A 15,634-nucleotide genomic window follows, 5' to 3' on the forward strand; every position below is an offset into this window, starting at 1 on the left:
TTTCATCAACTACATTTCAGCGCGTTTTAGATGCCAAATACATACGTTGACTGGCCATAACATATTAAACGTATGTAAAAACGCGAGAGGTAATGCAACCTGCAACATTGTGTCACCTGTGGTGACATATTTCAATTTCTGATATATTTTTATTCATTATTTTCTGCCCACAATACGTGTAAATGTTTATTGTGTAGTTATCCAAGTGAGTAAAGCTGTAATGTGTGTACAGGATATGTTGGATTTGTCTATCATCTTTTTCAAAACCAAAGAAAAGATTTGATGCCATAGATAAAGAAGTACACGGAAACCTTAAAGATGGTGTACTCATACTGTCTTTGTCTTTGTACTCTCTGCTTTAACTTTAAGATCATACCAAGATTAAACACACAGGAAGATTTCTTCCAAGTCAAGATGTTTCAAGGAAACTGATTCTACCTAGGCTGGTGACAAAATGTCTTCATTTTTTAAAGAAAACTTCTTACTTCTGTCCGCTGACGAAGTGTCGTGAACTATACAGTTTTGTCCTACTTTGAAGTTGAGCAGTTTGCTAGTCGTAACTGTCGTATCGTTTGTCAATGCCGATGCTTTACAATAAAAAGTGTCATAACGTATAACAGTTTGACTGGTTTATGTTTTAGAAATACGTTGATACAATATTCATATTCTTGCATTACGTAGTGAAAGGGATATCATAGTTACATAATTAATCTGCTTGTTTCATCTTACTGCACATATTGTTTTCCTAATTTTTCTGATGGCAAAGTTCAAATTTCCTCTAAGTTATTGATCCTAGGTGTATATAAATACACAATTCTTATAAAGATATATATCAAATGCCAACGTATATATAGTCCACAGAGAATGGACGTCTGCACCACTATTTATGATTTATGATATATGATAGTTTACTTAGAACTAACATCTTTTTGCTGCATGATTTTGACCTTGGTTATGCCGTTTATGTAATATCTTGTTTACGCATGCATTGCTAGATATGGATGCGTATCGTGATCTTGTGTTTATTTCATGCACGATTATTCTAATGATGTAATGTCAGCTGTTTGTTAAGAAGTAAGACACAGCCATGCGTGCCGTACTCCTGTCTAATAATATCTCACTGAACTTGGGGCACCGGTGCGGCACTGCGGGGTTCGAAGATTACTCGAATTTCAGACATGAAAATGGATTTTCTTACGTTTTGTGTATTTTGGTGTCTTCTAAGTCATACTTTTAAGTATTACATAATATCTAAATTATAAAAAAAATCGGCGAAAATTACACTACAGTGCCGCTGTAAACGAACCCTGCAGTGCCGCACCGGTGCTCTAAGTGCAGTGAGATACCACCTATACCAGAGGCCTCACATCAAGAAGGCAATGGGTATCAGAATCATTCCACTGACATACAGAACAAAGCAGATCCTATCAAGTACATAGGTGAGCATCATCCATTCACTCCGTTTGTCTGGCTCCTCTTTTATCATGTCCTTGAGGAGTAAGATGCTTGTGGTCAGTGCATCGACTGTCTTCGACATTTTCTTAGCAATACCTTGCACTGTAGAGGACTTTCTCTCGTTGTCCAACAGGTCGTCTGCTTCGAGGTCGCTTTCGATGGAGGGGTTTTCGTACATGACGTTGGCCTTCTCCTCTAGTTTTCCAGTATCAGTCTCAGACTCCCTAGAAAAACGAATTTTGACAAACTTGTAAATGTAAATGTGTAGGGACTATGTATAGATAAAATGGCATAGTGTCTTTCTTTTAGTTCCAAACTAAAGGGTACAAATTCTTTTGAATTCCGAACATCTTTTTTTAGCCCATGTGTTAACCATATCGCCCTTACGATTGCGTCCCTGTTATCATCAAGAGCTTTCGCTCAAATATTTTGATAGCCAGAACGTCGCCGAATTTCAAACTTGCTCGAGAATTTAGCGCATTGAAATGTTGTTGTCTGTTTTTGGACTGCTTTGTACGCTTTTAGGGTATACATTAAAGAATCATTACATGTAGTAAGAAGACCAGCAAACACATTAATACATAAAGCCTACTACCAGGATTCCCAAAAACCAGGACCACGGGGTAGACCCCCGAAGCGCTGGAAGGATCAAATTGCAAAGGAAATTGGACTGAGTCTCAAGTGTGCGGAAACAAGTGCTAAGGAAAGTGCTGCCCGGAGAGCACTGACGGAGAGAAGCAAGGAGCCAGTCCCTGTCCTAAGCACTTAGGCAGGCAGGTAGGCAGGCAGGCGTACATTTGTTGATTGTATTTGAATAAACAGATAAAAAAGAAAGAAACCCTTACTTGGTGAGATCTCCAAGTAGAAGAAGGCGGGAACATCCCCGTAGGAAGAAACTCTTCATCCAGGTGGGCATGTCCTCCTCTCTCGTGTGAAGGTTGATGAGGACCGTTGTGACCAGCATGAAGAAACCCATCAACACGATCGCCACAATGTTCAAAATACCTGTTTGGACGGTTCAAACAACAACATGAATTAAGATGTGGCGTAAGTGTGAACGGTTGGCTTGAGGTTGTCCTTCCCCACATACTAACATGAATTAAGATAGTTAAGATTTAAACATTATTTCTGTACACAGAAACAAAAGATCTGACCAATAAGCTCCTCTGGCCCTTCTCAAATTGAAATGACCCGAGGCGTCGCTCACGTGACATGAACGGAAGTGTGACGTCAGCAATGAGTCAAAGGTGCCCGCCAATCAAACGACCCGGATTGAGAGGAATTCGTGAAAAACGTTGTTGTTGGTTTTGAAATCATTGACTATCTACACAGAAACATTTATTCGATTATTTATACATTCTATCACATCGTCATCTTAAGTATGGTAAGAGATGTAATATCTTTTCATGTGAAACTATCTTCAAAATAAAGTACAGTCACTGTGGCTTTCATCAACAAATACATAATAGAAATATAAAATAAATCTTAAAATTCTACTTACTAAGCAATATAGGCTAACTGAATCTCTAACATATCTATAGAATCAATTGGGGACAACGTGTCATTGTCATTGTAATTGATATAAAAATGCATTTATTTACCGAAGAATGGGATCTCTCTGGACCTCGGTAAGAAGTCTGAGATGACCAGTAAGGTGACGAACATGGAGAGGAGTATCGCCATGCCGAAGGACAGTCTGTCACCATTGTCAATGGGGATGAAGAAGATGATACAAAACAGCAGAGAGAGGAGAACCCCTGGTGCCACAGTCGTACACATGTGCTGGACGGGACTTCTCTCAAGGTAGAGGTCGAGACAACCCTGTAGAGAGAGAAAGTAACAAGAATCACTTTGATAACCAAGCACCAAGTGCACTTTTAGGTAAATATGTAGTCCCATAGTCTTTTGAGGCCGTTGGTGCAGAGGGTTGTTATCTAATATGTGTAGGGTAAGGTATCGGGAGGCGGAGCCAATCCCTTTCCTCCACTCTTAAGGCCAGCCCTTTAACGCTGGTTCACCTTTATCCGAGGGTGACCTATGTCCGTTGTTTGTAAAAAAAAAGCGTATTTAGGTAATGCAGTCGATGGACGGTGGTTTAAAATCGGAACAATTTTAAAATATTGCAAATTTAAAATCACAGTCCGCAGACTTGATACCCCTAAATGTGCTGTTTTTAAAGACAACGGATAAAGGTCACCCCACGGATAAAGGTGAACTAGCGTTATAATGTTACATGTATTTACAGACTTAGCTTTTAGACTAGAGAAAACACATTCTATACTGTTCTACACATTTGTTTGTCTGTCCCCTTTCATGTTACCTGCAATTAGCCCTCCTAATGAACTATTAAGAATATTATAATAGACACGGCTAATTGGGCGACTTTGGCTTCTTGTAATGTCAGCCGAACGAATAGATAAATAACTGAGTCTCTAACAGAGAGAACTACCTTATCGCTGTCCACCGCCATGCTGTATGTTGCATACCACTCTCCTGCTACTGACGGCAACACGCTCTCACAGTCCAGGACGTCGAATTGTTTCTTCAGGTGCCGTGTTGGACACTGGAGCACCTCGCCAGACGTGTTCCGCACGTGCAGGCACACCGGGCACGTCATGTTGTCGAACGGGAAGAGAAAGTGGTTCAAGTTGCATTGTGTCTCTAGCAGCGTTTCTGAAAAAGAAAAGAAAAGGAATTCTAAAAACACATTTTGCTATAGTACATAGCCACAACGTGACATCTTGTTTACGTCAAAGACATATGTTGTATATTAGTTTGCAAAATGTTACAAAATGTCAGAGACGTAAGTTGATTTTATATGTCAACAAACACATGTACACGTAAGCGAGAGAGCAAGCGCGCGAGCTATAGCATTTTGCGTCACTGATGTAATATAGCAAGTAAAGTCTATATACTAACCAAAGGCCCAGATGATCTCTCCATCATGATTGACAGTCACGTCTACCTCTGGGAGTCCAGCAAAGCCTTTATCTGCGCTGTACAACATCATGTAAATCACATGTATTTCATACATATATCATATATATATCATATGTACGTTATCATCATGTGCAGTAAATTACGTATACATTACATGTAGTATATCATGTTAACAACGTATGTATGACTTTCTATTTGAAGAGCATCATGTAAACACGTGCACATCATTTGTAGAACATCATGTAAATCACATCTAAAACACGAGCCTAGCATCGTAACCACGTGTATATGAATATCCATTGGTGAGAAAATCTATGGTGTGCAAAACCATTGGTCTTACCTTGTACAGCCTTACTACTTCCATGAATCTAGCTCTAAAAGTATTTAACCCAATGCCCAATAATCTCATACCTTGTTAGATATTCTATAACAACACAGAACATGAAAGGCAAAGATTTTACCTTCCTGCCAGTGACATATGTGGTGTCCAGACTTTAACGTGGTTCAAAGTGATAGTCGACAGATCATCGTATGAGGACGGAGTCCATGATAATCTGGGGTCATACCAGTGCTGTAATAGAAAATACATTATCAATAGTTTAGAGAAAAAACATATATTGGGTTTGGTAAATTTTTCCTTCAAGTAATTGTTAAGAATACTTTATTTAACGCCGATTATAAAACGATGTAAAGTCTGACATTAATTCAGCCTAGCCTCTGGGCTGCCATTGTTGGAGTATGTTTTGTAAAATAAACAATTCATCAACGTTCTTTAGTTTGGTCATAATATGATGTACCATCATGAATTAACTTAATGCTGAAACGTACACATGTGGATAATGGCACAGAAACACTCACCAGTTCAATACTGACGTCAGTTAGTATGGAGGGGACCGATTCATCCTGCAAGGGGGTCGAACATGAGTCATTTGGTGACCTTGACATTCATACAATAGCGTACCTTCTAAGATGGTGAAGACGTGTTGACGTGAAGACATGTGCATTTTGAACTGTTTCGTTTAAAGTCGAAGATGGTTAGACATCCAGGTGATAAGATATGCCAAAAATCAGTCACTAGAATAGAAAATTGAGTAACATCAGGGTCATTTCACATGATACTAATGTTAAACGAAACACGCCCCAAACAGATACTCAAGCAACTGGATATGAATTTGGAAAATGTCAGAGTTTGAACATGAAACATGACCGTTTCCAATATCATATCCAGTTGCTTGAGTAACTGTTTTGGGCGTGTTTCGTTTAGTACTAGTATCATGTGAAATGATGCAGTATCCTGATGTCACTCAATTCTCATTCCCTCTAATCAATTTGCCAGTCCGTTTGCGAAACGTAAAACAAGATGATAATCCTAACCAGGCTGATGACGGCGTTGATAGTTCCAGCTATGGTGATGTACACGCCATTGTCGGTAGGGGGCAGGTCAGCACTGTAAACAGACCTGTTGAACTTGTCCAGCAGCAGCTGAGTACGTTTGTCCTCTGAAACGCCAGGGAAGAGGAAGTCAACCAGCATCAGTCAGTCAAGAAGTTCAAACACTTTGCAGTAAATCTTATGATGATATAAAGAAGCCATATGTACCCTATTTTGAAGTCTATGCAGTCAGGAAGGTTGAAGGAATGACAAAACACAGATTACGGTTGCAGAACGATAGATCTTCTTTCGTATTCTTTCACTTATCTCACTCATTGACTGTGTTGTGTCTATCCGAATCTGTACGCTTTTCGATATTTTCGTTGCAATTTACAGCATATATTTGCTACTTAAGCAGCTAACTTTGAAGTGTGAACTTCGGAAACGGGCGAATTAAAAATCGATGCGCGCGCATCTAACCTTCTACAGACGATTTAGACTTGTACCTATACACTCTGGTAGGTCCACGTCCCAGGCTCCATCTGTGCACTTGGCCATGGACTCCCCGCGCAGTGTGTACCCTGTCTCACACGTGTACGTCACAGTCTCTCCTGGCCAGTACCGGGGTCGTATGGGGTTTACACGAACACTTCTGGAGCGTACCCGGTCACTGCAGAAAATGACTAGAAAACACAGATAGTATATTTGAAAGGATGATTTTGGATTGCCATGATTCAGAAACGTTTTTCAGTGTTTTGCAGCCATAGCAACTTAATTCTCATTTTGCAACAGATCGTGAAATGACGTGGAAATGGTAATCACATTATTTGAACCACATGACCACCACCATGTGTCTATATGTGGGTGTGGGAGTGTGTTGGGAGGGGGGTGCACTATTATTACCTTCGCGTGGAAGGTTATGTTTTCGGTTTAATATGGCATGCTGTTGTGTTTCAATATGTAGGTCAACAGCATATACTGTAACTCGAGTTATCCGTTGCGAAAAGGAAGGTCAAGTTCGAAAACAGTTGGCGTTGCCGCACCTGCCACCCACTGCCCGCCACCCCACTGCCCGCCACCCCACTGCCCGCCACCCCACTGCCCGCCACCCCAAGCGACTTTAAAAGGGAATAACTCAAGAAGGGGTTCACGGATTGTTATGATTTTTTGTATGTAGATAGCTTAAATGATGCTTCATATAATGACATATTAATTATGCAAATTAGTATCTAATTTGAATAATTAATTATGCAAATTAGTATCTAATTTGCATAATTAATTATGACATTTTGTAAACACGCTCAGTTCCATTATGGGACTATTGCAACATGTGACATTTGTAACTGAGAAGGAGAAGAATATTTATTTTTGGTAAGGATATGTATTATGCATAATAAAGACCTAATTTTCATAATGAATGAGAAAATGCTATAATTTCATTTTGGTAAAGGAACTTCTTACTTGTTGCATTAGGAAGTTATGTACAGGTGAACATCGTTGAACATTAATTATGCAAATGAGATCATAATTTGCATAAATTATTAGAAAATGCGATAAAAGCCTTCTTTCTTAACATAGACTGTGCACTTCTGTTGTTTGGTGGAGGAGATGATCAACTGATATAAGTTATACAAATGAGAACCTTATTTGCATAATTAATGACAAACACACTGAATACAGCAGTTGTAGAGAAAGGTTAGGATCATTTGGCGAAGGTATGGGGTCGTGGATCTCTAGTTTATTTGTGTGTAGAAGACCAGCATATATAACTCAAGAACGCCTGAATGGATTGTATTGATATTTGGTAGTAAAGGTTGAAATCATTTTGCGAAGGTATGGGGTCGAGGAACTCTTTGACTAGTTGGTTATCGCATTATAGTTGGACTATTTATTTGTTACTGTGTGATGACATGTGTAAAAATTTGGTTGATTTTGTATTATTAATAACTTGATTTCTTATGATTGATTGCTTCTAAGGTTGAATGCCCCTTTAAAACTAATCATTTCTTCACCAACTTAACAAAATGCATCACAGTTGTTCATGTAAGTCTAAGGATTTCGCTCCACTCACCCCTATTTGTACACGGGATAAGGTCGCAGTACTCCCAGTTCCTGGCCTTGTCCGTATAGCACCATGGTCTCAGGGCACCGTCCGGGTTACGGCAGTAGTTCTCTTCTAGATTCAGCCACTTGTACCTCTCCCCGGTATAAGCGCTTAGCTGCCAGTCCATGCACACTTTCTCTGATACTGTTGTGTTCTTCTTTCCTCTGTAGTTTCGGCCATTTCCATGGTAGCATTCTGGTAGGAGGGGGTGGCAATTTGAAATGTGTGAATCAAGGAGACATCCAGGTCATAAGATAATCCAAAAATCAGTTACTCATCCGCTGTCTGTCAGTGACGAAAGATCGTGGATGCTATCAGAAACGTCTGACTGTTTCCAAAATCATGTCCATTTGCTTGAGTAACTGATTTTTGGTGCAAGTGTAACAAGAAAACTAGGAATTTAGGGAAACATGAATGCTTATTTTGAAACAGAATACAACAGAGGATGTAAAATACAATTCCGTACCGTCGGAAACCCCTCCATAGACACAGTTGTCGTCTGGAAAGTCTTTACAGGGAGGAATGATCCTCAGCAGTTCTTCATCCACACAGGTTGCACGGATCTCAGCGCACCACGATCGGCACGGATGGCGAACGCGTTGGTCGGAAGAACACTCCGGGAGAAGGTTGCAGCACGTGAACTCACGAATCTATAGAAAAAGGCGAGAGCACTTTGCCTCGATTTCTTCAAATGGTCGATCTGCACTTGTCATAGTACTAAATTTCTTTTTCAGAATTGAAACAAGTACACTGGCGTTGATGGCTATGTATTGGTTATGTTCTTTGGACAAAAACCTATAGGTTAAAGTTAACGTTGCCCGTGCATCTGTGACAGATGTTTAGGGGTGGCGCCCATCACCATTTCTTTAGCCCTTTGGCCACACATTCGTGCAAGCCACTACAGTAGGGGGCTAATCCGCTGGTATGGAGTGATGCGTGTTTAACTCCCATATTCTTCCTCATTGGTGCTGAGTGCTAAGCAGAGAAAGTAGCATGTACCATTTTTAATGTCATTGGTATGACTCGGCAAAGGATCGAACTCACGACCTACTAGATGGTAGGTAATGGAGAAAAAGACAACATTCTAACGTTACGTGTATATATGCTACATTCTTATCTGCCATGATGTCTATATCTTGTCTGTATTGCAAAGATTGCGGTGCAAAGATGTCGGTATCTTGGTGAATGACTTTGCTCTACTTCACCTTGCATGGGCAACGACTTTGCTTCAATGGCTTCCGTTGTCAAGTTCAAATTGGCGTTCTATCATAGGCAAATGATGTGACCCGAAACAGTAAAAATCTCCCGCTTGTGGCTCACCTGTGGATGACAGGAACTTCCTGTGAGTTCGCTCGCGTCGGCCAGGTTTTCAGCCTCCTCTAGTTCCGTAGCGTTTCGATGCTGTAGAAAGTTTGGGAACGCCGTCCTGAATGAGCGCGGGCAAACTCTCCTCTCGTCCAACACTGATGGTATCGCTTCACAAGCTGAAACATCACGTGGCTTACTTTTAGTTGCTGTGTTTTAACTGGTCTGTTTATTGACACCAACGTATATCATGTTAATACGATTATGAAGGTTAGATATCCAGGTAAACAATATTCAAATACAATTCTACTCTCCACAAATCAGTGGATATCACTCGAAACGTCCGGAATCTCTTATTTTGTCCAGTTGCTGTAATGATTGAATGGTATTTCAACACTTATGTTTCTGTTTATGTTTGCGTTTATGTCTACAAAGAAACGCCACTAGTCAAACACATGATTGTATACTAATCGTTCTTATACACATACCAAATATAATTTAAAACGTGATGATGTTGATAATGAATTACAATACAATGTGAAACGTCAATGCTCAATTACTTACGACATTTTAGAAATATTTCTATGATTCATCAGTTTTCTTCTAACGGATGACAGAACTGTAGACAGTGGTTTATGATATTCTTTTCAAGGTATCTTATAGAAGATTTGATAAAGCATTACGGTATGTGGTAGAGTAACTACTGTGATAATTATTAAGTAAGGCCCATACCACAGTCTTCCTCGTCACTTCGGTCCCAGCAGTCAATATTCCCATCACATTTCTGGTACAGCCAGATGCACTTCGCCTTGTCACCGCATGGCCACGCTGCTGTGTCACAGGCCACAGACTCTACAGTTGAAGAAAAAGTCTGTGATTTGTCACAAAACACCAATCTACTGTGCTCTACTAATTATCCAAGTACTGTTTTGGATGAAATTTTGTAACATCATTGTTATGAGTGAAATTCAATGTTTACGCGAAAGCATATGGGAGAAACGTCTGTTGATTTCATGGTAGACGCAACTACATCACTTGGACCTTCTGAGAATAGAATGCTTGGAGCAAAACATCAATTTGTTGTCCCTATGTAAAGTATGTGCATACTTGTACACAACGGAGCTGTAGAGAGTTGTTATACCGTATGGCAAAGTAGTGGAACGCTCACCTCTTGGTATTGTTGAGAAAGTCGCGTTAAAATCAGTGATCAAAAGTTCTCCGAATCCTTCGCTTGTGAATAGAGCCGTTAGCTTATAACTTTCAGTTATGATGGACACGGGCTGGTCATGTCCGCAGTATTTACCTGAATGGAACAAAAATAAATTTGATAAGTGGTGATTCTATGCCGGTTTACAGTTTAAACTACAGTTTAAAGGCTCCTAAAACATTTAAAAAATAGAGAAATACGCCTGAAATGGAATTAATGATGGTCTAGACGAGAACTATCTATAGATCAGGGATCTTCACTTTTGACCTAGCGCATTCGCTGTTCAAACCGTTAACTGTTAAATAGCTGATGTTAAAAAAGACCTGATTTATTACTTTCATTGGTGTAGCTTTATTTTTGTCTCACCCTGCAGTTGTTTCGTTATTATTGATGTAAACATGTGGTAAAGGATAAGTTTACATTGGTTCTGAAAATCATAGAAAATACCAGAGTGATGTAACTATGTTATAGACTTCTATGACGATATATTCTTTACTACATTATTCTGTATCAATTGAAGGGAATACGATATCTGCTCACCCCTGAATTTGTGAAGTCCGTCTGGGTGGTCTCCATCGAAAACCTCTACATGATCGTACGGACAGTCACGCCGCCACCGCTCCCCACTTATTGAGAAGTGAGTGAATGTCAGGTTTATCTTCATGTGTGGCTCAACCTAAGGCAAGGAGAAGAAATAAAAGGTAGGTAAAGCCTTTTGTGCCAGTAGGGGTAGTGAATTGTTATCCCGAGTCAAGGACATGGTCAGGGAATTTGAAAGAGGAGCTCATTTCTCTCCCCTCTCACTTTCCCAGCCGAAATCGGGTAGCATTTCACATTTGTCTACATACTTGAACCGTGAATACTGCATTTTGGGGGTTACACATACATGGTGGCTGTATGTGGACCCCGTATCTTTATTGGTTTGGGTTATTTCTCACCTAAATGTGGCAAAGCACCAAAATGCACAACAGCAAAGAGCACCGAATGTGGATGTTAATCTGCATCAGCATGTTTTTTTTTTACTGATCTAATAAAATAATCAGGTCAGCAAGTCTTAATTTGCTAAAAAAAAGTTGCCAACAGGACAGAAAGAAACATAGCATTACCGATATCGTCCATCTGCATTTCCGGCTTCGGGATGTTGCAGCACTGAAGGACAATGTGCTGTTGGTCAGGGCGTCTTCACAGGCAGAATACTCGGACCATTTGTTTCCTTGAAAAAAAAGCAAATAACTCAATAGAATAATTATTCAATCAGTGACTCTTGCGAACACGTAAAATACCTCCAGACTAGGTCATTCCATGATCAAGGTGTATTGAACAGACACCGAAAATTTAGAGGTACTTATTTTACGTGTTTTCAAGACCGATGAACCTCTTCGACAACAACAAATAACATACAGCACTTGAGAACAACATCAACGACATCAATATCAGCAACCATTCCAGATTCGTCCAAGACACATCTTTTGTTGGTCATTTTTACAAACATTTCAGGGTGGCCAACCTCATCTTCAGCAAGTACAATGTAAAAGGACTTGTGATTCTAGTAATAGGTTAGCAAAGCTGACATACTGCCACAAGCCGGCACACCACACAAGCTCGGCCTCGGCATGTTGTGACGATCCAGTACATAACACCAGGGCTCACTGTACTGTCGTGCAGGGTTTCTGCAGAAGTTGTCGTCCAAGTTCCACTTGTTTATGTCGTCTTGTGCCTGCATCAAACCAGTCAGACATCATTGAGTTATTGACTCCTTTGTGTCTGTTGTGTGTTTGTGTTGGTTTGTGTCCATAGCTATTTGAATACATTGTCAATAGAATGGTAGGAAGTCAGTGAGTGGGAAAATGACTGCAAAAGTTAGTTGTGCCAGTTTGAACAGCAGGAAGTGGAGGTAAGAGGTGGTGGAACTAGTCCTTCATCAGACATGACAGTCCGGATAAGGGGGTTAACAGAAGAAGCCACTATTTTATGGGGAGGTGTTGGTTGGACTGTCTGTTATTCAAAATATTCTAAATAATCACACCGTGATTCATAAAATTGAAGATGATTTTCTGCTTTTGGACGTAAAAGAAAGTTGCATATAATGCTATCATAATTATTAGAGCCTTTCCTCATCCACCCTTTCGAGTACAGCGATTAGTTTGATTAGTGTAGGCCACATGTGTAACATTACCTACCATGTTTTTAATTTCCTTCCAATCGAGACAGACTTCCCTTTTTGCAGTTCTTTTGCGCAAGCCTCTGTAGTTTTCTCCCCATCCGTTATAGCTATCTAAAATGGTTAGAAAATAAGCAGCGTTAATTAACAAAAGCTGACTCGCGAGGGATAGATAATGTGTCTGTTGCTATATGCTGACAAATATCCTAGAAGCTCCCAACCTGACAACACAATATTACAATTATTCATTTCAAACTGACGCCGTAAAAAAAGTGGCCAATGGCCTACCTTCAGTTTGTGGCGGGTAATAACAGTCGTGCCATGGCAACGGGTTGACGTCATAGATGTCGTCCGTTATCCAGCAATCCCACATGACTTCGCGCCACCAGGAGTAACACATCGGAACCATCCTTAGAAAAAAACAAAGACCACAGCTTCTTTCTAGAATACACACTGCTAACAGTGCTAGTAACAGGTGACATAAGTATGTGTGCAATACATGCCTTATAGGAAAATGTCCAACTGCAGCCTCGTTTTGGTGCGTGACCCTGGGAAATCGAACATGGCCGCCGTAGCTGGAAATAGGCACTGACGTTCCGGAAGTCGGAAGTTTGATGACGTCAGGAGCGAATCAACAATCGCGAGAAGACGGGGTCTACAACCGTCCCGGTTCAGTGAGGGTTGATGGCTAAAACTTGACCCATCAAATTTGAATGTGAAAGAATTACACATTGCCACAAGGGGTAAAATAATGGACACAAACCTTTGATTGACACACTTTGGAGCGAGAATTGCGCAGTGGAAAGCTATGAGCTCAGGATGAAAGCATCCCGCTCGGTACTGACTTAGCTCGAGGGTGGTGTTGAACGCCACCGACATTACAACAGCTGAGACATCAGCGTGTCCCAGCAAGTTGGGTAGAGACATCTCGTCATAGGTGATGCTTCCTTTGCAGAAACCCAACTGTTGTGGTATCTCCTGGCATTCTAAGAAGCAGAAACATGTATTAAAGATTGCAGATACATGAAATGCATGCTCCCACCATGTTATCCCAGTATTAAACCATGCCACGGTGAGCTCGCCGCCATCTCTACGGTGGCAAAGGTGTTGTCTACCCGCTTAGTTTATTAGCTCATATAAGGAAATTTTTGCAAGGCCGGTTGGAAAGATAAGGTGTCACATATTAAAGACCGTTTTCTAACAAGACATTTTCTAAGCCAGCCTGTTACAAATGGTGACCATACAGGCCAGGTATTTGCCATCCTCTCGCTATTGAATGATAACGTCATATGAAATTACCGAAGGTAATGCAAATATCGACATCAAAGGACATTTACCGCATCCTCTTTCGTCACTTCCATCAAAGCAGTTTTCCAGTCCGTCACAGCGGCTCTTAAAGGGTAAACATCCGGACCAGTCTGCGCAGCGGAATCTTTGATGTTCTTTCCACAACGCGAAATCCCCTTCCAGACAGGGGTCTCCTTTTCAGGAAAAGAAAAAAATGCATTTATAGAGGGACAATGAAAATATGTATATATCACATTGATAGCAACATCAGATTAACACCAACAACGACTGACTCAAGAATAGCATTAACAAATGGACAGTGAAAATATATCACAGTGATAGCAACAGCAGATAAACAACGTTAACAACAACAACAACTGTGATACCAGGACGCATCTGACCTCTGACCCTCAAGGACAGTTCAATGACCTTAATGATTTTATGACCTTCAGTTATCATTGATAAAAATTTGCTATTCTTTTTAGTTTTCCAAAGTTGTTTGATTTGTTGATCCAAAATAGATGTTTATGACTTATACTTTTGCGAACGTTTCATTCATTCAATCCTATGTTAGTAATTACTAGTATTTTTCTGTATCTTGATTGGTTATGATTTTGTTAGGGCTGCCTTGTAAATAAGTTACCAAGGTATCTGAAGTGATCGCGACAAATGAAAGATTCACAAATAAATGCAGAACTACAACAAGAAATTACATACCTTTGTACGTGGCGACGAAGGTGGCGTTAAATCCGGATGACGTGATCCATGCGTCAGTGTGAAAAACTACCGTCACTATGTTCAGCTTGGACGTAATTCGATCCTTCGGATACGTACCTTGGGCAGAAGTACTACCACAAAACTTTCCTCCTCCTATGACACATGAAATATAGATAAATACACCTTAGCACAGATAACATATAGACGATTCATCAAACCCTAATTTAATTTCCCCTACAAAGTATCAAATAAAACCGGCCCATGTGCGTCACTTTTTCATGAGTTCAGGCTTCGATAAAAATTGCCATTGCATATTTAGAATACGAGATATCAAAACTGGGAGTCCCTCTGTAGTACCATAAAAGGCCAGTAAGGGTCCCGAAATCTAACTATTCCATCCATGAACCTATAGTCTCCTGATAGAATTATAAGCTATTTTGCAGTCTTCAATACGCATGTGCGGGCGACAGGGATTATGGGTAATATGTCAAAGGTAAAGGCCCCATGAACATAAACATTGAGCCATTTTGCAGGTGCCATTACGTTCCAGACATTGTTACTCAAATCGAAACAATGGTCGACACGACACACGTCTGATGGGCCGTCACCTTTGACATATTACCCAGGATTTCTGTTGCCAACATATGCGTAGTGAAACATCCAAAATGTTTTAATATCATGAAATTTATTAGATTCAATGTTAAACACATACTAGTACCTAGAACACGATTGCTTCTGGGACTTCCCTCATACAACAGGACATAGTCATAGTCACAGTCTTGTTGAAATTCAAGATCGAAATTGTCGAATGTCACGGTTATGGACATGGAGGCGTTCACGACGATGGTCCAGTTGCACCAAAGGTTGCTGTCATAGCTTTCTGGATAGTTCGGTGAACTAAAAGTCCCCTCGTCTCCAGTTAGGGTGGAGCCACATGACGAAGTACCTGAGACTACGACAAAAGATAATAATGTCAATCACTCATGTAGTAGCCCTGACAGTGTTACACAATCTTTCGCTGGCTGGGATAATGACTGGGGCGGCGGCAATATAGAACAGACCGCTAGGAGCGCGATTTTAGTCAAGC

At 40.5% G+C, this 15,634-nt stretch overlaps 1 protein-coding gene across 1 annotated transcript in view; it reads right to left on the minus strand.

Annotated features, from left to right (window-relative positions):
* Window positions 1-15,634, minus strand: part of LOC118403572 — a 19,253-nt gene continuing 3,619 nt past the window's right edge. The window contains exons 7-29 of the mRNA XM_035802309.1: window positions 15,266-15,499; window positions 14,548-14,700; window positions 13,881-14,024; window positions 13,307-13,529; window positions 12,832-12,953; window positions 12,563-12,657; window positions 11,958-12,099; window positions 11,489-11,595; window positions 10,923-11,058; window positions 10,344-10,478; window positions 9,908-10,027; window positions 9,191-9,354; window positions 8,337-8,520; window positions 7,838-8,065; window positions 6,273-6,449; window positions 5,770-5,894; window positions 5,254-5,298; window positions 4,857-4,966; window positions 4,375-4,451; window positions 3,905-4,128; window positions 3,057-3,276; window positions 2,301-2,460; window positions 1-1,679 (exon numbers count right to left, since the gene is read on the minus strand). Coding sequence (XP_035658202.1) covers window positions 1,364-1,679; window positions 2,301-2,460; window positions 3,057-3,276; window positions 3,905-4,128; window positions 4,375-4,451; window positions 4,857-4,966; window positions 5,254-5,298; window positions 5,770-5,894; window positions 6,273-6,449; window positions 7,838-8,065; window positions 8,337-8,520; window positions 9,191-9,354; window positions 9,908-10,027; window positions 10,344-10,478; window positions 10,923-11,058; window positions 11,489-11,595; window positions 11,958-12,099; window positions 12,563-12,657; window positions 12,832-12,953; window positions 13,307-13,529; window positions 13,881-14,024; window positions 14,548-14,700; window positions 15,266-15,499 — 3,641 coding nt within the window. The 3' untranslated portion in view covers window positions 1-1,363. The remainder of the gene's footprint in view (window positions 1,680-2,300; window positions 2,461-3,056; window positions 3,277-3,904; window positions 4,129-4,374; window positions 4,452-4,856; window positions 4,967-5,253; window positions 5,299-5,769; window positions 5,895-6,272; window positions 6,450-7,837; window positions 8,066-8,336; window positions 8,521-9,190; window positions 9,355-9,907; window positions 10,028-10,343; window positions 10,479-10,922; window positions 11,059-11,488; window positions 11,596-11,957; window positions 12,100-12,562; window positions 12,658-12,831; window positions 12,954-13,306; window positions 13,530-13,880; window positions 14,025-14,547; window positions 14,701-15,265; window positions 15,500-15,634) is intronic.

This window comes from Branchiostoma floridae, chromosome 16 (assembly GCF_000003815.2).
Source record: "Branchiostoma floridae strain S238N-H82 chromosome 16, Bfl_VNyyK, whole genome shotgun sequence".
Lineage (NCBI taxonomy): Eukaryota > Metazoa > Chordata > Leptocardii > Amphioxiformes > Branchiostomatidae > Branchiostoma > Branchiostoma floridae.